Source organism: Nicotiana tabacum, chromosome 9 (genome assembly GCF_000715075.1).
Source record: "Nicotiana tabacum cultivar K326 chromosome 9, ASM71507v2, whole genome shotgun sequence".
In the NCBI taxonomy this organism is placed as follows: domain Eukaryota; kingdom Viridiplantae; phylum Streptophyta; class Magnoliopsida; order Solanales; family Solanaceae; genus Nicotiana; species Nicotiana tabacum.
This window is the reverse complement of record NC_134088.1, coordinates 107,646,709-107,673,147: the sequence shown is the minus strand read 5'-3', so window position 1 is coordinate 107,673,147 and position 26,439 is coordinate 107,646,709. Positions and strand designations below refer to the sequence as shown.

The window sequence follows — 26,439 nt, the reverse complement described above, 5'->3', positions numbered from 1 at the left end:
ATTGGATTGTAGTTACTTGGATTACCTAACGGGTTGGGTTAGGTGCCATCACGACTGGTCGTATTTTGGCACTTGGCATATATTTTTGCCATGTGGAAAGATGTAACGACCCGACTTGTCATTTTAAGAATTTACGTTCCGTTCGGTGGCTTAAGGTCTCGAGCAGCTTTGAAATGTATATTATGACTTGCGAGGTGGTCAAGTTTGGTTTTCGTATGATTCAGGATTTAATTGAAAGAACAATTCTTGTTTTGGAAGCTTAAGTTGAAATAATTGACCGGATGGTGAATTATGTGTAAACGACTCCGAAATGGAGTTTTGATGATTCTAATATCTCCGTATGGTGATTTTGGACTTAGGAGCATGTCCGAATTTTTTTTTGGAAGTCCGTAGTGAAATTTTGCTTGAAATGGCGAAAGTTGAATTTTTGGGAAGTTTGACCGTGGAGTTGACTTTTTGATATCGGAGTCAGAATCCAATTCTGAAAATTTTCATAGATCCGTTATGTCATTTATGACTTGTGTGCAAAATTTGAGGTCAATCGGAATTTATTTGATAGGTTTCGACATCGAATGTAGAAATTGGAAATTCTTAAGTTCCTTAAGCTTGAATTGGGGTATGATTCGTAGTTTTAGCGTTGTTTTATGTGATTTGAGGTTTCAACTAAGTCCGTATGATGTTTTAGGACTTGTTTTTGTATTGGGTTGAGGTCCCGAGAGCCTCAGGTGAGTTTCAGAGTAGTTTTTAACTGATGTTGTTTTTTACAGCAATGTGCAAAATTTCTGATGCGCAGAGCTGATTATGGAAGCTTATATCTCAAAATCTATAAGGAATCTGGGAAATTATCAAAACATGAAAGTTGTATCTCTTTGATTCTAGTTTCCAGAATGATAAATCATTCATCATTCGGTCATTTGTACAAAAATATATGATCGATTGACTGATGCTGGTACTAGAGATTTTGGCTACAGTAGTGTGCATCACCAAAAATTTTTACGGCATAAGGCTGAGTTTGGGAGCTTATATCTCACAATATATAAGTAGTTAGGCGAAGAACAAAACATAAAAGTTGTAGCCCTTTGTATCTAGTTTACAGAAATTTAAACCGTTTAGCAGTTGGAGTTGAGTACAAAAAGTTATGATTGATACACTACAGGCTGTTGGGGAAGAGTTTTGGAAGAGTTTGATGTTTTCAGCATAAGCATGTAATAATCAAAATGTCCATTTTTAGTTCTAGAGATCGAAATTCGATTTCAAGACTTCAGGAATTTTGATAATGAATTATAGGAGTGATCTGGAAAGTTTGGTCTAATTTCATCAAGTCGCGATTAGCTTTTTAGCGTGAAATATGAGTAAATTATTTAACGAGCTAAATTGGTATCGCATTGAGCAAATGAGATCTGAATTCAGTTTTGATTGAACGACTAGGTTTGTATTATTATTTGTGACTCGTAGGAACAAGAATCGTTGAATTCCGAGTTCGTATGATGGAGTTGGAGCCTTTTTAGTAAAAAATAATAACTGCTGGTGCATGCAAGTTCTGGTGTGGACTTTTAGTGACGAAAAATGGACTTTTAGTGACGGAAAATGGACTTTTAGTAACGGATAGGCAGAAACTTAAGGACCAAAAATGGTCATTTCCTTTATTTCGTTTTTGAATTTTTGGAGCACGGTTCTTGGGCGATTTTGAGGATTTCTTCACGACTTCGACTTGGGTAAGTATCCTATATCCAAAAGTGATTATATTTCATAAATCCATGGTTATATTTATCAGTTATTTCGGATTTAAATAGAAAAAATCAAGATTTTTGCAAAACTTTTGAAGAACGAAAATTTTAGATTTGGAGGTCGAGTTGTTATCGAAATTTGATAAAATTGGTATGGGTGGACTCGTAATTGAATGGGTTGTCGAATTGTATGAGTTTCGTCGAATTCTGAGACGTGGGCTCCACGGGCGATTTTTGAGTTAAATTTAAGATTTTGTTGGAAAATTAGTATTTTCATATGGAATTAATTCCTATAATTAGTATTGACTGGATTGAATTAATTTGGATAGATTTGAACTGTCCGGAGGTCAATTCAAGCAGGAAGGCTATTTTGGAATATCGGCCTAACTTAAAAAAGGTAAGTATCTTACCTAACCTTGAGTGGAGGAATTACCCCTTAGGCATTGAGTCTTATGTGGAAATTGTGTGATTGAAAGCCGTGTACGCAAGGTGACGAGTACGTACTTGGTTTATATGTGCAAATTATATCGGTTAAAATTCGTAGACACTCTTATGTATTAAATTGAAAAATTGTTGGAACTTAGTAAATCCTTGAATTGTCATGCCTCGTTCCTTGTTTGTCGAAATTGTATTTTATATGATAATTTGGTATTATTGCCACTTGAATTTTTATGTCAATTATGTGTGCTTGTTGATTTGATATTTTTTTTCTTGGAATTAAATTCATTATTGAATCCTTATCTGCAAATAATTATTAAATAAGTTTAAAATGAGGCATTAATTTATATTTATTAAAATCTGGATTAAAGAAGGCGTTGTCCTATGCAGAGTTACTTTTTCATCTTTGTTGTTGTTTTGAGATTTTATATATGTTTGTGTGGAGCCTTGGGCTATTTTTGAGAAATTTATTGATTTTACTATATCATTGAAATTGGTTGTGGTCATTGGGCAAATTGTGATATGAATTGATTGTCTTTTGTTGTCGTGATAATATTCCGTGTAAATTGTTGTGTGATTTGACTTATTATTATGATGATATAAAGGTGGCATTTCACTGTTGATATTATGTGGGTATAAGGGTGGTATTTCACTGTAGTTATGTGTGTTGGGATATTATCTCGGCAGAGAGATAAGGGAGGCTATTATAGGAGAGATAAGGGTGGTTATAGGAGCGATAAGGGTGGCTATAGGGATGATAATATAGGAGTGATAAGGGTGGCTATAGGAGAGATAAGAGTGACTGATATGGAGTTATGATGTTGGTAATTTTTATGTGATGATGTAGGGTTCTTGCGTTGGTAATTTTCATGGGATGTTGTAATTTTTCTTGTATTTATTTTTATATATTGTGCAACTTGTCTTGTTGTTTCGGCAAAACTTGATAATAGTCTGATCTATGTTGAAATTGAGAGCATGTGGCTATTGCCATGCGGATTATGTTATATGGGATCGGGTTGCATGCCACAACATGTATGATTAATGTTATATAGGATCGGGTTGCACGCCACAATATGTATGATTAATGTTATATGGGATCGGGTTACACGCCACAACATGTATGATTAATGTTATATGGGATCGGGTTGTACGCCGCAACAGATATAAAATGTAGGCACAGGGTGGCGGGGAAAATATGATGATGATATTGACACGTGAGTTGTTTGTGCGATTGTGATAGAGATATTGACACGAGGAGCCGTGGAAATATGAAAGTGGGCTGAGACACGTATTTTATGATTATGAGATGAGGTGTCACAAGGTGACTTTTATTTGAAGGATATTATTTGAAAGAGTTATATTTGAAAGACATTTATTTGAAAAAATTATATTTGAAGGATATTATTTGAAAGAATTATATTCGAAAGATAATTATTTGAAAGAATTATATTTGAAGGATATTTAATTGAAAGAAGTATGTTCGAAATATATTTATTGGAAAGGATTATATTCTATAGATTTCTATTGAAAAACTTATAGATGAAAGATGTATATTTTGAAGGACTTGATTATTGGTTATACTTGTATTCATTACCTGTTTGAGCAATATTTATGGAGTTCTTGTTGCCTTGTTGTTTATATCACTAGTTGATTATTGTTGCTATCACTACTATTTGTTTTCTTTTATTTTTGTAAATTGTATTGCACAAATTATTAGACTAGTAAGTGTCTTGACTGTACATCGTCACTACTCCACCGAGGTTAGTCTTGATACTTACTGGGTACCGACTGTGGTGTGCTCATACTACACTTCTGTACATTTTTGTGCAGAGCCAAGTATTGGAGATATCGGACTCGGATAGAGTTAGAGTGGGATCGCAAGGATTCGAGGTAGAGCTATTTGGTCGCTGCAGTCCCTTGGAGTCTTTCCGTTTTATCGTACTGTTAAATCATTATTCAAACAGTATTGAGTATTCGATCCTTGAGATCATTTCATATATTCAGTTAGAGTTCGTGACTTAGTATTACCAGTCTTGGGATATTGTTTGTAATTATTTCCGTTGTTTGTTTCTGGCACTTGTATTGAATTAAAAAAAAATGGCTTGAATTGTAATTATAATCGGATTACTTTGTCTTAGAGACTAAGTGCCATCATGACATATGTGGTAGAATTTTGGGTCGTGACTAAAGCTTATATAGGAAAGAGGCAAGAACTTGTAGGAAAGTTCTGGAGAAATATAGAGGTCTCCCTAGGAAGACCCTCGAGCCCTATGGATTTGGTAGGAAAGTCCTTGGAAGATTCTAGCTATGTACAGAATTCTAGAGAGGGGTCTTACTTGTAAATATTAAGGACTTGTGTAATAATTAATATTTACATACTAGCCCCTAGGAGACTAGTATATAAAGGGGGAAATTCATTTATAATTCATAAAGCAAAACAATCAATTTCTCTCTGATACAAAATCTTCATCTGGCAATTCTCTTGTGTTCTAACATTCCCTTAGCGATCTTTAATGTAGTAAGGCTGACTTGGCATAGCAATAACGTGAGCAAGTTATGTAAAATCGTGAGTGGGTTGTCAAGTGCCGCACGTGTACTTAGTTAAAGACTAAGGACGTGATAACGTGGTATCAAAGCAAAGGTTATGACTAAATGAATGTTAGAAAGAATACAAGAGATTGCTAGAAGGAAGCTTTGTGGGGAACCGTGGTCAGAATTACCAAAGGCGTGGTACTTGCAAAAGGGACCAATGTGAAGGTCCTAATAGAAAGCAGTATGGCGGTGCACGGGATGCACGTGAGGTGGCAGACTTACTTTGGAGGATGAACAAGTACTTTGAGGTAGTCAAGGAGGATGAGGAAGTTGTTAAGGTACGCAACGCCTCAATGTACTTGACCGAGGTTCCAACGTTATGGTGGCGTCGAAAGTGTACTGACATGGAGAAGGGGATATGCAAGATTGACACGTAGGAGAAGTTCAAGTAGTTGAAAAAGAAATTATAGCCGATGAATGTGGTGTACGAGGCTAGGCGGAAACTAAGAAGAAATTATAGCCGATGAATGTGGTGTACGAGGCTAGGCGGAAACTAAGGGAGCTCCGACATACAACCACAATTCAGGAGTATGTGCGCGAGTTCACTACCTTATTGCTACAAATCATGTCATTGTCCGAGAAAGATTCCCTCTTCTACTTCATGGATGGGTTGAAAAATTGGGCAAAGCAAACGTTAAGAAGACATCAAATAGCCAGCATGGACGAGGCCATAGCGGTAGCCGAGTCACTCATTGACTTCAAGATGGAGCCTGTCAAGTCCAAAAAAGGCGCCGATTGGGGTGGGGGAGATCATGACAAGGACAACATGAAAGACATAGTCAAGGTACACAAGTGCATGGCAAGGGGCCATCCCATAACGGACAAGAGTCCAAGAAAAATGACAAGGGACTGGAAAACTAAATGAATTCTTCGGGCATGCTTTATTTAAGTCTGTGAAGTCTACACACATCCTCCATATCCCATTTTTCTTTTTGACCATCACTATGTTCGCGATCCACTTTTGGTATTTCGACTCTCGGATGGATCCATTTTCCAATAGCTTATCCACCTCCTCGTGGATGGTATCATTGATGGTGGGGTTGAATTTCTGTTTGACCTGCCTTACCGAGGGATAGAATGGATTGACGTTCAGTTTGTGTGTGGTGATCTGCTTGGGGATGCTCGACATATCTGCATGGCTGAAGGCAAATAAATCGGCGTTAGTTATTAAAAATTGGCTAAATGTACCTGGTTCTCAGAGTTTACAGCCGATGTAGGCTTTTTGCTAGGGTTGTTGGAATCTAATTGAACGGGATCAAGGTCCTCTATAGTTGAGTCCGCGGCTTCGACCATTTCAGGGTCCATGATGACGTCTCTGTTCTCTTCTGGCATCGACCTCAACTATGTTGATTGTTATGCCTCTTTTTCCTTGTCTTTCTTTTGTTGGGTTGTCGTGCTATCCAAGGCGATACAATAACATTCTCAGGATGTGCGATTTTCTCCCTGTATGTTGAATATTCCCCAAGGTGTTGGGAACTTGAGTACTTGGTATAGGTTGGAGGGGACGACTCTTATGGAATGTATCCATGGTCGTCCTACTATGGCATTGTAGGTGGTGGCATGGTCCATGATGTGGAACATTGTCTCCAAAGTTATGCCGTCGGCCAAGACGGGGAGTGTGATTTCATCTGATGTCTATTCAACTACATTATTAAAATCGATTAGTGTGATGCAGCGTGGAACTATTTTTTCCTCGAGTCTCATCTGGTCGAGGACTCGGGAATGGATAATGCACACTCCTCTCCCATCATCTACCATGATACGTTTGACATTAGTATCTAAAATTCATAAAGTAATGATGAGAGCATCATTGTGAGGGAAAGTCAAACCGTCGACATCTGACTCGTCGAAAATGATACTTTCTTCGAGTCCATCATATTGTTCGTAGGTGATGGATCTTTTGAGATTGTGAGTAGAGCTTAACTTAATGCCGTTGATGGAGGCATCATCGTTGCCATCGATAATCATATTGATGGTACGAACTGGTGATGGCAGCTTCGGCGGACCTTGGCGCTCACGACCTCTGGCGAAGTTGTTCCTCCCCCTGTCACTCAACAACTCTTTGAGGTGTCCTTGATGCAGTATGTTCACAACGTTTTGCCTTAGGGTGATGCAATCTTCTATCTTGTGTCCGTGTTCCTGGTGGAATTTGCAAAGGGCATCTGACTTTCTGGTGCTTGGGTCGGACCTCATATTTGGCGGCTACTTCACCTTCGTTCCAAGTTTCTCCAAGGCATAGACTATTTCTGTATGTGACACACAAAAATTATGAGTAGACAACAAGGGGGCATACCTCTCTCATTCCTATAAGTCCGTGTTTTTGCCTAGATGGGTCATCATCATACCGGAGGGAAGAAAGGGCGGGGGTCCTGACGTATGAATGATGTCATTCCCTATTTGGCTGTGAGACTGGGTGATCCCTCCTTATGTTATCTCTTCGTTCTCTCCTGGGCTCGCCTTGTACTGAGATGAGCCGTCGAGTTGGTCCGTTGAGGTCGTCATCGTCTACTCGGACTTCAGCGCAATGAGCATTATGTATTTCGTCCCAAGTGGTCGGTACTTCATGTGTCGGCTCAACAACTTTCTGGTCACTCTTGAACCCTCTCTACTCAACCCGTTCTAAAAGGCCGCGATTGCCATCCCTTCGGACATATTTTGTAAGGTTATCCTTATCCTATTTAATCGGGTGAGGAAGTCCCTCAGTCTCTCTCCTAGGGTTTTCCTAAATTCGGAGATATTGTTCACTCTTATTTCGGCCTTCTTGGCCTCGGCGTGTGACGTTACGAACTTGTCGGCTTTCATCGAATATTTCTGTGGAGCGGGTTGGTAGTTGTGAATACCATGGTAACGCCCCTCCAGTGAGGGTTTCGCCAAATTTCTTCAGCAAAATAGAGGACACATGTTCCTTGGTGAGATCGTTGCCCTTCACGGCAGTGACGTAATGAGTCACGTTATCCTCGAGGTCGGTTGTTCCGTCGTATATCCTGAGATACAGCGGTATTTTGAAGGTCTTTGGTATGGAGTGTGGGGTTGCTCTACGAACCTGTCGGCATCCTCTTTGGTAGTAGCTTGGGGGCACCCAGTATCTTGTTGACCCGTTCTTAGTGTTATTTCATTTGGTCTCTTAAAGCTTTGTTCTCATTTTCCATTTCTTCTATTCTCTTCAGAACAACAGTGAGGACGTCGTCACCTGCACTATTAATAACATTGTGAGGTATACCTGGCATTGGAGGGTCTGGTTGGTCGCCTTGATCGTCTACTCGTTGGACGTGTGGGCTCATGCAGTCGCTATGGTGGTGCATTGAACTTGTTTGTTGAGCACACTTACTAATGTATCAGTCAACCACGCTTCAGGAAGCCTTTTCATAGTCGGTGGCGTTCCTTCTCCTGTGGACGTGGGGGCCCATTTTCCATTTGGTTTTGTCGTGCTACAATGGGGGGAGGCGATCTCTCGCGCTTGGGGGAGGCAATGGGTGTCACATCATTGCCTAGCATTTCATAGCTCTCATTAATAGCGTTCATGAGGGTGTCGTGATGTCACCTGTCACTTTAGTTCTATCTTCTTGGTTACCTGCCATGTATACTTCCGTACGTGCAGAGAAAATAGAAAACCCTTGTGGTTTGTTAGGTTAACAACTCACGTGAGTTGTAGATCCAAAGGAAACTAAAAGATTAGCTAAGAAATATCTACAGACGACGCCAAACTGTTTGACCCAAAATTTAAATCCAGATTCAAGCAATTAGATTTAAATAAAGTAGAATCAATCTTAGCCAATATCAATATCCAAAAGATAAAATAACCGATTTTGTAGTAGATAATGTGTATACTTGACCTAATAGCAGTAAATGTGGACAACACTAACAATATTCAATGACCCTAGAGGTAGAAGATATCATTAAGTAATAATAAATAGCAATAAATGACATTTATATAAATAAGAATGTGCGAGTCACCCAAAAAGGGGTGAGATTTGTAGATATTCCTTCTAACAATGATGAATAATTGATGAGCCTTCGAATGTTCAAATAGTTCTTGGATCCAGTGGAAAAATTATGCAAGAATCTTAGTGAAAAGGTATTTCTCGTGTGCTTGCAATAAGGCCAGATTCTCTCTATAAAGCCAATGTGTTTTCTTACAAGTTGAATATCTTATGTCCTTTATCATTGCGTCTCTTTCTATTTATAGGGAACACATACCTAAAAACTCTAATAGTACAGGTACAGAGAACATCTATTAGAATATCCTCCTTTGTGTCTTGTCCTAAAACTAGCCGTTATAAATCTGTCTAAGATGCTCGACCTTGACCTTGATCTATGATGACTTCTCGACCTTGGGCTTCACTGACTCTTCGACCGCATCCTTCATCTTTTAAGGGATCACTTCGACCTTGGGCATATCTTTATCGAAGTCGAACTGGCGATACGTGGCAGTCCGCGAGTGCCTCCTCAATATTAACATGCTTTGATTATATCAAAGGTAATTTTTGACCCATACATGCTTGTCTTTTTATGTATACTCTCTGCCCATGTTCTCTTGAGGTGACAAAGGGGGAGAAAGAAACAAGAGCCAACTGCTGAGGAGAGTAGCTAGCTAACTGGCTGAAAGTTAGGGGGAGCAATTCAAATTCACTAAAAGGAAAACCTAATTCGAATTTGTTTTCATACATTTATTTTTATGAAGACATTAACAACATATATGAGCTTTTATTTTGCTTGTTTAGCCACTGCTGTCACATTCACAAATTATATTATTTGACTTAAGTTAATTATTTATAGACAAAGTTTATTATTTTTCTTGGGACGAACTTTTAAAGTATGGTATTTGTTTGAAACAAATTTTTATTCTAAAAATTATTATCGTTTTCGTAAAGATTTAATATTGCGTCTAATGTACATTGTGATCTTTTAAAAGATTTTTTGGATTATTCGGTCATATACTTGATAATAGTTCTACCTTTCACTAAGTAGAATTACTTAAATATAACTAACTAAAATAATAATAATTTGTTAGTGCAAGAAAAATAAAAATGTATAGGGTAAAGTCGGTTCACATTAAATACTCTAATAATAGAGCGACAAGTGGAACTGGAGACAGACGAAAAACGAAGCAAGTGGAAACCAAGACCGGGGACAGCAGCTTCGGTTGGCACCGGGCAGACCCCGAAAGGAATATTGCTAATTATCATTTAAGAGGGACTTGATCCTAGGGACTTGTTCCCTAGGTGTAGCTATAAATAATGACTTCAACAACCATCGTAAGAGACGAAAACTCTAACAAAATTATGCTACACATTATTCTAAGCTCAATAATACTTTATTTCATATCTATCAATATTCTTATTGTTGTCTTCGGAAGCCTTGCTCCTGGAATCAAGCTGCTTGTTGTCTTATCTCGATTTCAATGCTAAGTCTTATATTTTTATTTAATTTATTTATCATTTTGGGATCAAATTGTTTCGCTTGTCTATAAACCATATTATAAATTCAACTGTACCATTTTAAGGGTAAACAAAAAATAAATAGTATTTGTCTATTTCAAACAAGAATGTTAATCACAATAGATTGATAATTCACATAAACTTATAGCATGTTATTGGTTCAACTATAATTATTTATTTAAATTTTTGTTTTAATAGTAATAATATTATTTTACAGAATCGTATTACAACCGAATCGATTTTTAGGTTTCTTTAATAAAATCGTAGTTTTCTAATAAATCTATAACTGTACCGATAATTAGGGTAGGTTTTTTATTTTATGAAAATAAAAAGAAAAAATATCGAATCGTACTGAATAAATTTACATGAAAAAATATATTTATATATTAAGTTTAAAAATAATAAAACATTAATTTTTTTTGGGGCCTAGATATTATGAAAACGGTTACAAGCTAACAAGTAATTAAACTCAAAATCCTAATTTCAAACCTATTATACTACTATTGAAACTAAATTATTTCAGGCATATTCACTAGTAAGACACAAGGTATTCTAATGATTACGAGTAGCAAACTAGTACAATGTATTGAATATTTTTTCTTTCATATGATTAAAATATATATTTTCGAATATTTAATCTTCTATAGACTTTATTCTTGAGTTCCAACTTACTTAATATCTTTCCACTCGTGTGATTTATATTTTCTTTGTCTTTGCTTAGTTTCTTTTACGTTTCTGTAGAATAGTTGATGGATCTATACTCTAGTTATCTTTCAGGTCTTCTTAATTCATTACTCTTTAAATAGTAAAAATGTCTTGAGAGTTTTGTTAACTCCTATAAAAATATGTATGTTGTTGCATTCTGGTTCTACTAGTGATTTTTATGTGATATTTAAAAAATATCGAAAATTAACCGAACCGTACCGAAGAAAAATTGACATGATTAGTACGATTTCTAAAAATCTAATTTTGATTATACATAATAGAATAATCGAAAAATTAGTATGGTACAAATTTTATAAAATAACTGGCCGAACCGAACCGTTTACATCTCTAATTACATGCATGACTTGCCATATATGTGCCTTTAATAATGTTATAGTGTATATATATATATATATATATATATATATATATATATATATATATATATATATATATATATAAACATATCGTCGGTTGAGCCTTCAAATATTTGTTCAATTGTATTACAGGTCATCACATTGAGTTTGGACACGGCATCAAATCAAAGTCCCACTAGGAGCCAAATCGCTTCAGCCACCAAGTTTTTACCAACCAAGTTCCTTCTTTCTGAAAACTGATTGCTGCAAAAACAAACACCCCTTAGGTTTGAATTTGATCACAACAGCAAAAAAAATGTCTCACTCTGTGTTTCAAATCATGCCTATGGATATCCGTACCTCCTCCAAACCTTTATTGCCACTGCCGGCCGTACGGCGAGCTTTTCCGTTTAAAACTAAGGCGTCACAACTTTTATGGCGAGCTTTTCCGTTAAAAACTAGGGCGTCACAACATTTATTGCCGGCCGTTGGGCGAGTTTTTCCGTCAAAAACTAACGTTATCAAGGCGTCAATTGATTCTCGGTCTTCTGTGATGTACGCTCCGGTAATGAAAGGGGAAAAGTACGGCGCTCTTGGTGCAGATACGTTAGAAATATCGAAACTTGGTTTGACCCAGACACAGACGAATTCTAGCCCTGAGCCCCAGGTTTGTGCTTTATTACCGAAAATACTCCTTTAACGTGTGGTTTTAAACATGTGATGTAATTTCAATTAATGATCTTCACTAAAGATAACAAATATTTGTGTCTTAATTTGATTGATTGAACTACCATTTTTCTGCTATGTTGTAATTGTAAGTCTTCTGCATATTGTTGTGATAATTACATGCCCAATAAATGGATTCATATGCTGACTCCAACTAGCTAGCTTGACTTACTTCTGTTGTGTTGTTGTATGCTAATTATTTTTTATACCTTAATTTTTAAAATTGAATTAAATTTTCATGGTGGATGTAGTTAAGATAGAAATACGACACTAAGGGTTAAAAAGATACAAGTGACCATTGTAATGTATAGATGGCTTCTGCGAATGGAACTGAAACTGTTGTTGTATTCTCGACTTGCCATTTCTTTATGGGCAAAAAATGAAGATTGATCGGATATAAGTGACCATTTGTGTCAAAATTGTTTAATCTGAATTCTGACGTTGATTACTGGATCCTAGATGTGTCTTATGTGCTTTCTTTGCTATTTTGGTTCTCTCTTTCTCAATGAAATGGGAAAGGCGAGTGGAGAAAAAAAAAGTTGATTTGCCTCGATTAGCCTAGATGGTGTGAAATTTCGGCATGTGCTTGCTTTTCATAATGACAGATAATTCCATCTATGTTTAAGAATCTCGCGCTCTGTGTTTTACCTGAACTTGAGCTTTCATGGTAGACCTACTGGTACAATCTGGCAACTCTTGGGTATTAAGAGAACTGGCTAATGTTGTGCAAAATCACAGCTTTCGACTGATGGAGGAGGTGGAAATATGGGAAATAATGTCAATCTTGGTGGTGGTGGTGGAGGCAGTGAGGGTGGTGCTGGAGACGATGATTACTTTGATGACTTTGATGACGGTGACGGGAGATATATGCATATATTTATTTCCGGGTCATTTCTTAAAGTATTATCAAGGGCATATATTCGCAGGTAAGTACAACACTACTGCAATACTCAAAACACTTGGCGAGGGAAAAAGTGCCGGGCAGAAGCCTTTCTACTAGACATGCTTTTTATCTCTGTAGCCTGCATTGTCGTACTTTTCTCTTAATTCTCTTTGTTGATGAAGAAATCATCGGCTAAAGGGAGCTATTGAACTTTCTCTTAATTCTCTTATATAAGCTTGTGAACCTGAACCCTTTTTGTTCCTGATAAGTTAAATGGTTTTATTGACAAAACGGAAAATCCCTTATAAAAGGAGTATACACAAGGTAAAGAATTTCTGGAAATTTTTATGATTCTCCAGAAGAGCAACCAATCATTAATGGCAATCAGAATATGATCAGTGCTCTAATTTTATTTTTTGGTAACATAATTATGCAATCCTCTGATAATTGTGAAACCCGAAACCGGTGTACAATTGTGCAATATAATTATCTTGTCCTTGATTATTGTTGTATCAATATATCTTGACCATTCAAAGTTTTTGTGCTGATTGTGAATGATGCTTCTAGTTGCCTGATTTTCTATGAATTTTTGACACAGGATGGTTGCAGATCCAACATTTTTGTACAAGCTGCTTCTAGAGCAGGCCGTTACAATTGGTTGCTCAGTTTCATGGGAGATCAAAAACCGTAAGGAAAGGTATATTTTATTCAGTTCAAGGAAATAAAGTTCATTAAATTGCTCATGCAGTATATTAAACAAACTTACATGTTTACTTTTTATTTTGATCTAGGATCAAGCAGGAGTGGGATCTTGCCCTTCTTAACGTGCTTACTGTAATGGCTTGCAATGCTATTGTCGTTTGGTCGCTTGCTCCTTGTTACTCATTTGGAAACAAATTCTACTTTGATTGGCGAAATAGGTTACAAATTCTTCCAAACAATATCTTCGAGAAGAGTTATCTACTAAGAAAATTTGACTTGCAGAAGAGAATTCATTCTTTTTTCTATAAGGCTGTGGAACTGTGTATGGTTGGACTCACTGTAGGAGCTGTCCAAGGGTCTCTATGGAAACTTCTTGCCGCTAAAAAGGAGGGAAGGTAGAAATTTAGAAAAATGATAGAAATGGTCCCTTATGGTTAAGTTTAAGGTCTAAAATAGTCCTTGAAATATACTCCTACTCCTGAGCAGTTTTGGTTCCTTAAGTTTGCCAAAAAATAGCATTTTTTATGGTTGTCAAATATTTAACTTACTCTGACGGTTAGGTTTAACAAGAACTTCAAAAGAAAAATTATTAGCCAGAAACACTAGGAAAGTCCGTCAAAGATAATCAATTGCAACACTACAAATTGCAAACACCGGGAATAGACCAAAAATATTAAATATTGCACCTCAAAACTACACCCGACAACATAAATAGATCAAAATAGTAGAAACTAAAAAAAATATACCTTCTAATATGGGTTCCCGTTAAATTTGATTTTAACACTTCTATAAATGGACCTTGGGCCTAACTCAACTCGAAAAATTAGCTTATGTGGTGAGGATTGCCCAAGACCATATAAGGAGACCAAGGACCTCAAAGCCCTCCGATGTGGGACAACTCAACACCCTCCCTCACACCCAGGCCTACAAACTGGAGTATGGACAACATAAATGGGGGTCCAACATTGGTAACAAACTAACAATAATTGGGATGAGCCTGGCTCCGATACCATGATAAATGGATCTTGGGCCTAACTCAATCCTAAAAGCTAGTTTATGAGGTGAGGATTGTCCAAGACCATATAAGGAGACCAAGGACCTCAAATCTCTCCGATGTGGGACAACTCAACACTAACGATCAAAGTATGTGAAATAATTGATGGATACCAAAAATGCTCACTTTTGACAAACTTATGTTAAATATGGATACAAAAAATGCTTACTTTTGGCAAACTTGAAGGGACCAAAATTGTTTAGGGGTATATTTTTGGGACTATTTCAGATTTACCCCAAAATAACAAACCATTTTGTTATTTCCTCGTGTAATTTAATTTCCATTTAGTTATTTTTATAAAGCTAAAATACAATTGATGACACCTTATGTTCACGGTAGACTCATTTTTTACTACTACTATTTTGCTAGGTTGTCGGTGACTACCCCATGTGTGATCAATTATGCACTTGGTTATGGTGCCTTTCTTGGCCTTTACACAAACATACGTTATCAGCTTTTGTGTGGATTTGACAGAAACTACTTTGGTATTATTGGCTTGGCTCTTTTCTTCAGCAGCACTGCCTTGAGGTATACCGTCTATAAACATATGGTGGTAGTATATGCAAGACTTAATTTTTTCCCTTTTTTTGTACGAGTGCAAACATCATTTTACAGCGATAGTTCACGTTTTGGTTGTACGTGTAAGCGTACAGAGCTTAGAGATAGCAAGATTCTTCGTGCAATATTGACACAAAAATGATATAATCTTATGAGGAAGAAACCTAGGAGTATGAGTCATGTAGAAGCAATTTATCTTGATTGCTCAAATTTGCCCTTGCACTATTCGAAATTGCTTATTTTTTGTTCTCGTTAAGCTTTTGATCCGTTGATACCATTGCTGTTAGCACATCGTCTCATGCTTTCCCTTGTCACTAACGGAGCTCTGGTGTGAAATAGGTGGACTCCAGATGTCCAATTCTTCGGGATAAAATGTCCAAATGTATCCCTAAACTTTTGAAAAGTTAATTTTTATTTTTATTGTATGAAGTAAGACGATTTCATTAAATGGATTGAGAAGATGCAATAGTTATAAAAGTAGGAGAGAGTTAGCACCAATACATGAGAATATGCTAAGATCAAGGAGCTAACAAAACCCAAAACAAAGATTAGCATTATTTATAGGGGTGAGGTAAACTCAACTAAAAAGATATACTCCATCCATTCCAATTTAAGTGTCTCACTTTTATTTTTAGTCTGTTCCGAAGAGTGTCTCTTTCTAATTTATCCATCAACTTTTGAATGGTTAAATTTTTCGTTTGTTTATGAAGTAGGAAGAATTAATTAACAGGATTAAGAAGATGCAATAGTTACAAAAGAAAGAGAGAGAGTTAGCTCCAATACATGAGAATATGCTAGGATCAGGGAGCTAACAAAATCCAAAACAAAAATTAGCATTATTTATAGGGATGAGGTTAACCCAACTAGAACGATATATTCCATCCATTCCAATTTAAGTGTTGCTTTCTATTATGTTTAAAATTATTATTTTTTAATATCTGAATGTGTATAATTTATTAATATTTAAACATAATAATATACAATTCAGATAAAAAGTAAATTAAATATAAGAATAATTAGAATAATATAATAAAATATTAGAAAAATGTAAATAATAAATAAAATCATTATTTGATAAGAAAATAAAAACTTTTGAAGTTATAAATGAATGTTATGTTTGGCAATGATGCGGGGATTGTTGGTAGTTGTGTTTGGTGGTGGTGGTGATAGTTGGTGATGATAGGGGTGGTTGGTGTGGTAGTGATTGGCGCTATGGTGTTGGTGGTTGTGATGGTGGAGTTGGTTGATGTTAGTAGTGGCGGTGGTGGAATGTTTGGTGATTGGCATCGGTGGCGATTGTGATGATAGAGGTGGCTGGTAGTAGTGGTTGGGGGCGGTGGTAGTAGTGATGGTGGTGCTCGTGGCCAATAGTGGTGACGAAATGGCACCAACGACGGTAGTAATGGTGGTTGGCAGTGGTTATAGTTATAGTGGGGTAGAGGTGGTTGGCGTGGTAGTAACTGATGTAGTGGTTGGTGGTGCTAGTAGTTGGCTGTAGTGGTGGTGATTATTGTGGACAGAGTGGTGGCGAAAAGTCATATTCACAAAACATTTTGAATAACCTCTTAATGATATTAAGACTTTGTTCAAAGTTTTAATGAAATATCTCTTAATGATATTGAGACTTTGTTCAAAGTTTTAATGAAATATCTGTTCAAACCCATTAAGTGACTAAATTTTAATAAAAATAAATGCACTTAATGGTGTAAGGTATGAACCATTGAGGTCCAGACCTCCCTCAAGTGCAAACAAGTAAAGCCTAAGAGTATGAGGCATGACAAAGGCTTCACAAGTCAGATAGTTTATAACATCTGTTTACTAGTATAATGTTTCTCCTGCATAGATTGTCTTGGGTGAGACATGCCCCTTTAAGTGTTGTCCAGGTGAAGCTGGCCACCTTAAATGGTAATTTTGTCCTACAAATGTGCTTCCATGGCCAATCTACTAGCATACCATTCAGAGCAGATTTGGTCGTAGCCATCCTTAACTGTATACTTGCTTTATTATTGTCCCATATTTTTCTATCTGCCTGTTGATCATCAATGTTCTATTCTTCAAGAGCACTCAAGAGAGTTAGCAGATCATTCAATTCCCAGTTCTGGAGGTTTCTTCTGAATTTTGGGTTCCAGGAGTTATCTTCTCTATTTTTGGAGATGGCTGAGTCTATGTTCTATCAGGAGAGCCCAGAGGCCAGTGAATGTTTCCACCCGGGGGAGTTCCATGCCATTTATCTTTCCAAAACTTGATATGTGCGCCATTGCCAGCTTTAAAAGATATGTTCTGAAAAAAATGAAAAAGATCATTCCAAACTTTGCTGATGCATTTAGTTAGGAATAGCTTTAGTCATGTTAGGACCTTGATTTGTTTTTTAGGCGAATATACCACTACGCAGAGTGCTTAGTGGCTAATCTTATTAATACGAAAAACTGCAAAAGGAAAAGTACAAGCTAGGGGAGCAAAAGCTCCAGTAGTGTAGTATCCAAAGGCCTTGGCTTTCACCAGGTGCGATGACCTCAAAGCCAACTCAGGTGAATTCCCTGAGGCAAAAGTGGATAAATGACAACTACTGAGCTAGACCTTACAATTCTATGAGGTATGAACTGTCTCTGTTACTAGCAAGCATGTAAAAAACGTAGGAACTAGAAAGAACCAAGTAGTCTATGATCATCACAAAGTTTATTACACACTCTGGGATGATATTACATGTGATGATACTAATAAATTGATAAAATAAAACAAGAAAGAGAATTGAGCGAAGCCCCTTCTTCTTTGAACTTGTGACATCTTCAAAAACTTGTAGCCTAGTAGCAATTTGATTATGTACCTTGTCTTTTTCCTTCAAAAAGGGCAGCCCAGTGCACTAAGCTCCCACTATGCGCGGGTCCGGGAAAGGGCCGGATCACAAGGGTATATTGTACGCAGCCTTACCCTGCATTTCTGGAAGAGGTTGTTTTCACGGCTCGAACCCGTGACCTCCTGGTCACATGGCAACAACTTAACCAGTTACGCCAAGGATCCCCTTCTTGTCTTTTTCCTCCAACCTTTCCAAAATATCTTGAAATTTCATTAATTTTTCTTTGATCTAGTGGACCTTGTTGAAGTGGTAGAAGCTGCCACCTTTTGCTTTGCAATTCTCATTGGAAGATACTGAATAGTAACCTCCTCAATCACCTTTCCATCCCAACTATGCTGACGTCTATGAGAGTTCTTCTTTGTGCCTTTGTTTGCTCAAGTCATTTGTAGTCGAGGTGAAAGATCTCCATCCCTAGCTACATTTGCAAAGCAAGTATCCAGCATGTCATCTTCTTCTCCTTCCTCATAGATATCTGTATCAACACCAATTGTTTTGGTTGGACTATGTCCTGACACTAACGCACCCGGTTCCTATCTCTTTTCCACTACAACAATAGACTTGGATGTAATGGCTAAGGTATTTGTAGTAACCGGCTCATCAAGAGCCTTCAATTTTTCCACATCATGAGAGACTAAAACATTAAGAAGATCTCTATTAGCCAACTTAAATTTTGAAGCACTTGAGTTTGATCCTGTTACCATCAAACCTTGCCCATGAGCTATTGTTCCACTGCCTGTTAACACCAAACACTGTCCAGATTTTGTGCTACTACCATGAGGTTCCTTGGCATGTTGTAATGCCAATTGATCACCAAAATTAAAGCCCCATTTGGAGAACAGGAGCATTGTGATTCAGTTTACTGCCGAAGCACTTTGACTCTGCTGTGCCAAAGTAATTTCCTTTTCTTTTGTAGTAGCTTGAGTCGTATGTACTTCCATATTGTCTGCTGGTGCATTCGGATTAAACTTTCTCTTCATGCCAGAATTTGGAGAAGCCAAAGTACCTCCCTGATTATCTTTGGGGTGTGCATCACTTTGGTTAGCAATATTGTCAATATTGTCAGCTTCCTGTTCGTCTTCTTCTTAATGCTCAGATAGGTGAAGTTTGCTCAACTCCTTGCTCCTTGTTTAAATGTTTATCCTGTTCCTTTGTACCAACCTCGTGACCTTGCGCAATCTGTAACCCGACGCATGGGGCTTATTAGCAGCTGAGGAGAGCATAGATTGAGCATCATTATTGTCCGAGGAGATGTCTCGTGTCTGAGAAGGGACCTCCTGTACCGATGTATTCAAGCCAACATAATCTTGAACATTTGCACCTGTACCTGGCCTCATTTTCTCGGGCATAATATCAGTGGACACCAATGCACCATTCTAAGCTTGAAGTGGACTCAAACTCTCCAATATTTGGCATCCATTAATAACTGTATATGACTGAGATGTAGAAATATCACCAGCCATAGCCAAAGCCAACTTGTTATTGACCTCAACCACACCTTCAACATCCTGGTGTGCCTCTCCTAAAGTTTGAAACTGCACAGAATCTCCAATAACAGCTTCTTGTTACAACCCGCACTTTGGGGTTGTAATTTCGGCCAAGAACTGGTGAGAAAAGGCTGAGAAAAGGCCTTCTGATGGTCTGACGTAGAGCAGTCTACTCGGGCAACTTGGGCTTTTTAATTTTAAGCATATATAAGAGGGGTATAGGTGATGAAAGCTCCGACCTGCCTCCCCCATGCGTGCTGCCACCGAGCCGTATAGAAGGAGCTGCCTTGGGGGCGAACCCCAAGGGCCTGCCTAGATGACTCAAAGGAGTGTCAAAGGTATCCACACGAGTTTGGGAACTCGTATGGGCTGCGCAACGCCTTAGGGCCTGCGTTGGGCATCAAAAGGGCAGTGGAGGCTGCTATTGTGGAACGGCCAGCCCCGCGGGCTGCCGAGTGTTGGAAAGAGACCTCCACGCCGATTGGATACTTGACGCACCTGTCATAGGGGCATCATGTGTCGACTTGTGAGCATGGCTTTGGTTCAGCCATGCAAGCAAGGGTCCGTTGACCTAAAGGTGCAGGTGTGGGCGACACTGCACTACTTCGAAATGGAAGCGTGCTGCAAGAGGGCTATGTATGGGCATGGCACGAAAGAGGCGCATGACAACGGCCAAGGGCTAAAGGTTGCCTAACTCGGGCGAGGCACGAGCTAGTCGCGGATGCACTAGGCGAGTGTCAAGTTTGAGGATTGGGCTGTGCACGCGGGAGCGATGCTCAGTCTTGGGCTAAGGACAAGGCATGTCCAAAGCCAAGTCCCCAGGGCGCGCATGGATTGCGATCCTAAGATGGAGCGCCACGACATGTCTAGGGCCAAGGGCCTAGGCATCTTACGGGCGGCACACGTTGGGGCGAGCCCCAACCGACAGGCACAGGATCGTGCTTGGGAAATCCTGGGACAGGAAGACAGGCTGGCCCGCGCCGAAGGGGAGTCCGCGGGTGCCGCACGGGCGAGCAGGTGCCGCTACCCAATGTGAGGATTCGGGCCCGTGACACTTGGTATCAGAGCTGATTAAGGCCATACTATGCCATGGCACAACGTCAAGGCAAAGGGTGGATATGGCGAGTGCATTTTGGATGTCAGTGCCGAGATCACGTCAAAGCAGGAGATTGATGTTCATATGCCACCAAAGATCGAGAACCCGATACTAATGGTCGACGAAGGAAATGGGTGATTCCATTGTTATTCGTGAGTCTAAGGTGCTACTGAATGAGGTGATATGCCGACGAGTCGGATGGCCAAGAGAATGCCATGTTTGCCAGGTCGTGCAACCATATTACGAAGAGTGGGAGCCATGGACCATGAACTTGGGCATGATCATAGCGGAGATCTTGCCAAGGATGCGTGCGACGCATCATGTTGAGTGTCTTTCCTTCGGGAGAAGACTTTGGGTTGCCTGAGGGCATTGCCAAGGTGAGGAATCAGATTCGAGGGTATAGCGAAGCTTCGAAATGGGGCGAGTTTCCAAGTTAGAAGGTGTCATCATTCTGGAAAGGGGTATGTCGAATGATCGGGGACCGAGAGTGTCCAGGTGCGAGGCACACCGAACCGGGAAGTCGTGCTAGCAAGACCAAGAGAGTACCTGTCTATAGGGCGAGTATTGAAGTACTACCGGGAGCATTGGCTACTTGCTGAGGAAGTGACAACTGGAAAACAAAGAACTTTGTTCGGAAAGGCGGCGATGCTACGACTTTAGGAATGTAGTACTCACCAAAGGTCGTCTCAAGAGCTGGCCGAATGCCAAGTGAGATGACGAGCTAAGATGTATCCTCCACATTTAGTGTGGGAGGATCCCGCCTATGCGAGAGGCATAAGGACAAAGTCGTGGGTCTGGAAGCGAACACATCTTCAAGGTAGTGAAGGCAAAGAGAGCTACGGGAACGGAATGCTACGTGAGCTATGCCAGAGGCGTTTGAAGGCCATGTGAGCGAGTGAGCTACTAGAGCCGCGCCAAAGAGGGCGTCTTAATGCTACGGGAGCGAAAGGCTACGGGAGCCATGCCAAAGGCATCTTAGGGCTACGTGAGCGAAAGGCTGCGGGAGCTATGCCAAAGAGGGCATCTTAGGGCTACGTGAGCGAAAGGCTACGGGAGCGACGTCAAAAGAGCACATGATGTGCTTACCTGTGAAGGAAAGCTTCAGACGGACATGAAGACCGTGAGGGTCATGGTGTGATTTGACTAGTGTGGGTCAATCACAAAGTTAGACACTAGAGGGTGCAAGTGCGGAGGCACTTTCCAAGTGAACACCGAATGGAGGTGAAGTGCAGAGGCACGCTTGGAAGATACTTGGGGGAGAAGTGCATGGGGCACGACTCCTTTTGAGAAAGGACTTCGAGGAAGTCCAACCCACAGGACCAAGGGAGCTTGAATGGGCATACCTGAGGGGGCAGACTCCGGGATGTCTTAAGCCATGATGTGTCATCGGGGTGATGACATTATGAGTGTGGGAGGATGTTACAACCCGCACTTTGGGGTTGTAATTTCGGCCAAGAACTGGTGAGAAAAGGCCTTCTGATGGTCTGACGTAGAGCAGTCTACTCGGGCAACTTGGGCTTTTTAATTTTAAGCATATATAAGGGGGGTATAGGTGATGAAAGCTCCGACCTGCCTCCCCCATGCGTGCTGCCACCGAGCCGTATAGAACGAGCTGCCTTGGGGCAAACCTCAAGGGACTGCCTAGATGACTCAAGGGAGTGTCAAAGGTATCCATGCGAGTTTGGGAACTCGTATGGGCTGCGCAACGCCTTAGGGCCTGCGTTGGGCATCAAAAGGGCAGTGGAGGCTGCTATTGTGGAACGGCCAGCCCCGCGGGCTGCCGAGTGTTGGAAAGAGACCTCCACGCCGATTGGATACTTGACGCACCTGTCATAGGGGCATCATGTGTCGACTTGCGAGCATGGCTTTGGTTCAGCCATGCAAGCAAGGGTCCGTTGGCCTAAAGGTGCAGGTGTGGGCGACACTGCACTACTTCGGAATGGAAGCGTGCTGCAAGAGGGCTATGTATGGGCATGGCACGAAAGAGGCGCATGACAACGGCCAAGGGCTAAAGGTTGCCTAACTCGGGCGAGGCACGAGCTAGTCGCGGATGCACTAGGCGAGTGTCAAGCTTGAGGATTGGGCTGTGCACGCGGGAGCGATGCTCAGTCTTGGGCTAAGGACAAGGCATGTCCAAAGCCAAGTCCCCAGGGCGCGCATGGATTGTGATCCTAAGATGGAGCGCCACGACATGTCTAGGGCCAAGGGCCTAGGCATCTTACGGGCGGCACACGTTGGGGCGAGCCCCAACCGACAGGCACAGGATCGTGCTTGGGAAATCCTGGGACAGGAAGACAGGCTGGCCCGCGCCGAAGGGGAGTCCGCGGGCGCCGCACGGGCGAGCAGGTGCCGCTACCCAATGTGAGGATTCGGGCCCGTGACATTCTCCCTTATTATTTTCATCATTTGTTCGCTGCCCAGCTACACCATGCACCACCTGAAGCTCTGTATTCCCACCAGAAACAGTCTCATCACCAGGAGGTGCTATCAAAACATCATAAGAATTTGGACCAACAAAGTCTGAGCTCGATCACTTGGCATATCCACTGTTTGCTGCACATTAATGCGAGTTGGAGAGCCAATATGAATTCCTGCAGTTTTTTTCCCTGATACAGCAGTCCAACCTTCCTCATTATTTGTCTCTACACCCTTGCCCAAGTCTTTAAATTCACGTCTCATTGAAGTGTCAACACTACTTGAGTTTTCAACTTGCTGCACAAAATTATTTTCTTGTTGATCATTACGATGCCTTTTTGATCCATCCTTACTAGTTTCACGACAAGGACTAGATAAAACCTGACCGTTCCCAGATTTTGAGGCATCGACTGCAGCCTACTTGAAGCTCTTTGTGCAAATTCTGAACTTTCGAAGAGCTGGGAACCAATGCTAAATCCATATTATTTGTATGTCCAGCCTCCAGAGAACTTTGTTTCTGCCCAGTAGGATTATCATCAATAGGTTTCTCTTTATTAAACCCGCCAGTTACCTCCTCTTTTCCTTCAACATATTCCGTGAATCACCTTGAAACTTTTCCACCTGTGATTCATCAATGTTGTCGATCATCACAGAATCTATTGATCATTGTCGTTAGATATCTTTAAGATCAAAGGGCAATTATTTTCATCATGTCCCTGTCGTTTACAATAGTTGCAATACTTAGGAAGGTTATCGTAAACAATCTCCTGGTAATGTTCAATAGTTTTCCCAGATTTCTCATCCACATGAAGTAATCTAATCTGCTTTGGTTGCTTGTCAAGAAGATCGAGAACTACCTTAACCGTTGCTGTGCTTGGCCTCGACCTTTCTGGAGTAGCTTTATCTACAGCTAATGGTTTACCTGCAGCAGAGGCGATAGGTAACAGTGCTTTCTTGGCAGACAAATTTGGCGGCAGATCGGGAAACGAAATCCACACAGATGCTCTTGAAGTCTCCTCCTTCGGATTAAAGAGTAGAGGCCATGAAAGTAATCTAAATCGATGTGCTCCCCATTCACATGAATATATATCTAAAGGATCTTGACAGAACTTGAACATAATCATCATAGAGATCAAACCTTAGCAAGAGGTGCTGGAATTCAAATTGTCGGATATTGCACTGTCCCTTAATGCTCAATTGCACTGGAATCAACTTGCGAAGCACATGTAAATCCGGTTTTCCAGGAGAAAACTTCATAACAATTGCTTGGTGTAATCCCTCTTCCACCCGAAAAAGCATTCCATGGAAAAAGCATCAAGTTTTCTGCAGTAAATTTAATTGTTGGTTCATCATGGAGACTTTCAATCCGTTTCAAATTCGTTTTGGCTAGTGGGTGGGGTATATGGTTTAGCATGCAATCGGGTTGCATAAGTAGGGTTTTTGGATAACTCTCCCGCAGCTTGAAGCTGGGGAGAGCTTGTTTCAGCCATGGAGGCCTTATGGCTTTCTCAAAATTTCAGAACATGGATGAAACAAGCCTTTAGTATAACTCTTAGACACATTAAGCCAATCACCTTGATTTGGTTCAGTTGCTTTTCTTTGATTATTATTCTACTATTTTTATATGTATTAAACTTGTGCATCACTCTCTTTTATTTGGTATGATGATGATATGAGTTGGGCTTAGATGGAGAAACATGGCAGTGAAGATTCATATAGCTGACCCCAACTTGTTTGGGATTGAGGCGTGTAGTAGTAGTTGTTATTTAAACTCTGCTGATACTTTTCCAAGGCCCTACACCATAAGGGGATGCTATTTTTTTTAGCATATGGGTGATTTTGTACGCCATATTTAGCATCAATAACTTCCTTCCATAGCCCAGTATCCTCCTGACCATATATTCAAAGCCGTTTTTGAAGCATATTTTTGCTATGGGCTTTTAAGTATGGTTTAAAACTACCCCCAGGCTGTGCTGAGTTGGAAGCCAAGGGCACACAATGATACTTTTACTTTCGACGTTGGATTATATTGGACCAAAAGTTTAACGGAGTACAAAGTTGCTCATTTTTTTATAGTACAGGCTCAAATTTGACCCTTTCCCCTTTTAAAGTAATAATAGTAATGCAATTGCCAAAATGACATTGCTGTTTATGATTTGCACTTGTAGTATTTGTTGATGCTTCTCATAGTGCTTAACGTTTGTACGGTCTGCACAATTTAAGTGTCCAGTAGAACTAGATTAGCTTTAATTATTGAAATGTATTTTCTGTTATCCTAAGAACTGGTGGATAAAGGATACGATGTCTGTAGATTTGGAGATGATTCGATTTTTTCCTGCTTAATAATCAGTTAAATGTATGCAGGGTCTTGAATGTTCAAGTAGGAGAGGCATCAAGGCTAGCTTGGCTTGGTATAGAGGTGGATCCACTGGCCCATTCAGATGATCTCTTGAAGGCTTGTAGTCGACCCACCGAGGGTCTTGATCAGCCTTCTTCAGAAAGGTTCACATCCTAGAATTGCCATTGTTTTCGAGCTTGGGCTTCTTGGGATCAAACTGACTAGTCTCCTGAGGGCGAAACAACAGATCCTACGGCTCGAAGAAAAAGAATAGTCAGGAAAAAAGTAACGAGTAGCCGTCATCGTTCAATTTTGCAGCCTGAGAATTAGTTTTTGGTTGGAGCACCAAATGAAGACAGCTGAAAAATGCAAGTTTTATCATGAGCATTGCCATGTCCACTATAGCAGAAGATGATTAACTTTATTAGGATCCTGGGGGAGCTCTCTTAAACATTTCCTCATTCATTTCTAGATCATAGTAAGTTAGTGAAATATGTGAGATTATTTTGGTTGAAAGATATTGTGCTATCAGGAAGAGAATTGAGACTGAAGTTTGTAAATCACTTTCAGCAGTCAGGAGTAGGTGTTTTGCTTTAGTATATCTTGCCATTGTCTACTCCCTTATGCCTCTTTTGATGGTCTTGCTTGATGCCTATCAATGTCTTTTCTCTCTTTTAAAGTTTTAACCAGAAAATTCGTATTTGATTGCCGAATGCACACCCCCCCCCCCCCCCTTTTTTTTTTTGAATTCAATTCAAAGCAAATTAGCTCAAGGAAATGTCTGAAGAAAGAAGTACTAACCCATTTGGAGACATAGTCAAATGCTACCAATATTAGCCCAATTAACTATTTGTATGATTCTTTCCTCACTTTAGTCTACCTCTCTCTAAGGCTGTCCCGTCACATTTATCCCATATTAAACGGTACACAGGATGGGACAGGATGATCATTTCGTCCCGTTTATCCTGTCTGTCCCGCGTGTTATTTTTTTTTTTTAAATAGAGCCGTTGGCTAACCGCTATAAACGGCCATATTTGCCCCGCACCCCCCAAAAAAAACACCCCTACCCCCTA

General features: G+C 39.9%; 2 protein-coding genes across 2 annotated transcripts; one reads left to right on the top strand and one right to left on the bottom strand.

Annotated features, from left to right (window-relative positions):
- Positions 1-6,542: 6,542 nt before the first annotated feature.
- On the bottom strand, positions 6,543-6,950 carry LOC107775607 (uncharacterized). The gene has a single exon (XM_016595358.1). It carries the CDS (start codon positions 6,948-6,950, stop codon positions 6,543-6,545), a length of 408 nt encoding a protein of 135 aa, XP_016450844.1.
- A 4,462-nt stretch (positions 6,951-11,412) lies between these two features.
- On the top strand, positions 11,413-25,962 carry LOC107775603 (protein RETICULATA-RELATED 6, chloroplastic). The gene is made up of 6 exons (XM_016595353.2): positions 11,413-11,923; positions 12,721-12,908; positions 13,464-13,562; positions 13,657-13,962; positions 14,991-15,149; positions 25,393-25,962. The coding sequence occupies exons 1-6, from the start codon at positions 11,573-11,575 to the stop codon at positions 25,541-25,543; spliced, it is 1,254 nt and encodes a 417-aa protein (XP_016450839.1). The 5' UTR covers positions 11,413-11,572; the 3' UTR covers positions 25,544-25,962.
- Positions 25,963-26,439: the final 477 nt, after the last annotated feature.

What these genes read in the sequence shown, in the direction of transcription:
- LOC107775607 (XM_016595358.1), bottom strand. Translation starts at nt 6,950, where the DNA reads ATGAGGTCCGACCCAAGCACCAGAAAGTCAGATGCCCTTTGCAAATTC.
- LOC107775603 (XM_016595353.2), top strand. Translation starts at nt 11,573, where the DNA reads ATGTCTCACTCTGTGTTTCAAATCATGCCTATGGATATCCGTACCTCC. An exon ending in ATTCTAGCCCTGAGCCCCAG is followed by an intron (nt 11,924 to 12,720) that starts GTTTGTGCTTTA and finishes GCAAAATCACAG; the next exon opens with CTTTCGACTGATGGAGGAGG. An exon ending in ATCAAAAACCGTAAGGAAAG is followed by an intron (nt 13,563 to 13,656) that starts GTATATTTTATT and finishes ATTTTGATCTAG; the next exon opens with GATCAAGCAGGAGTGGGATC.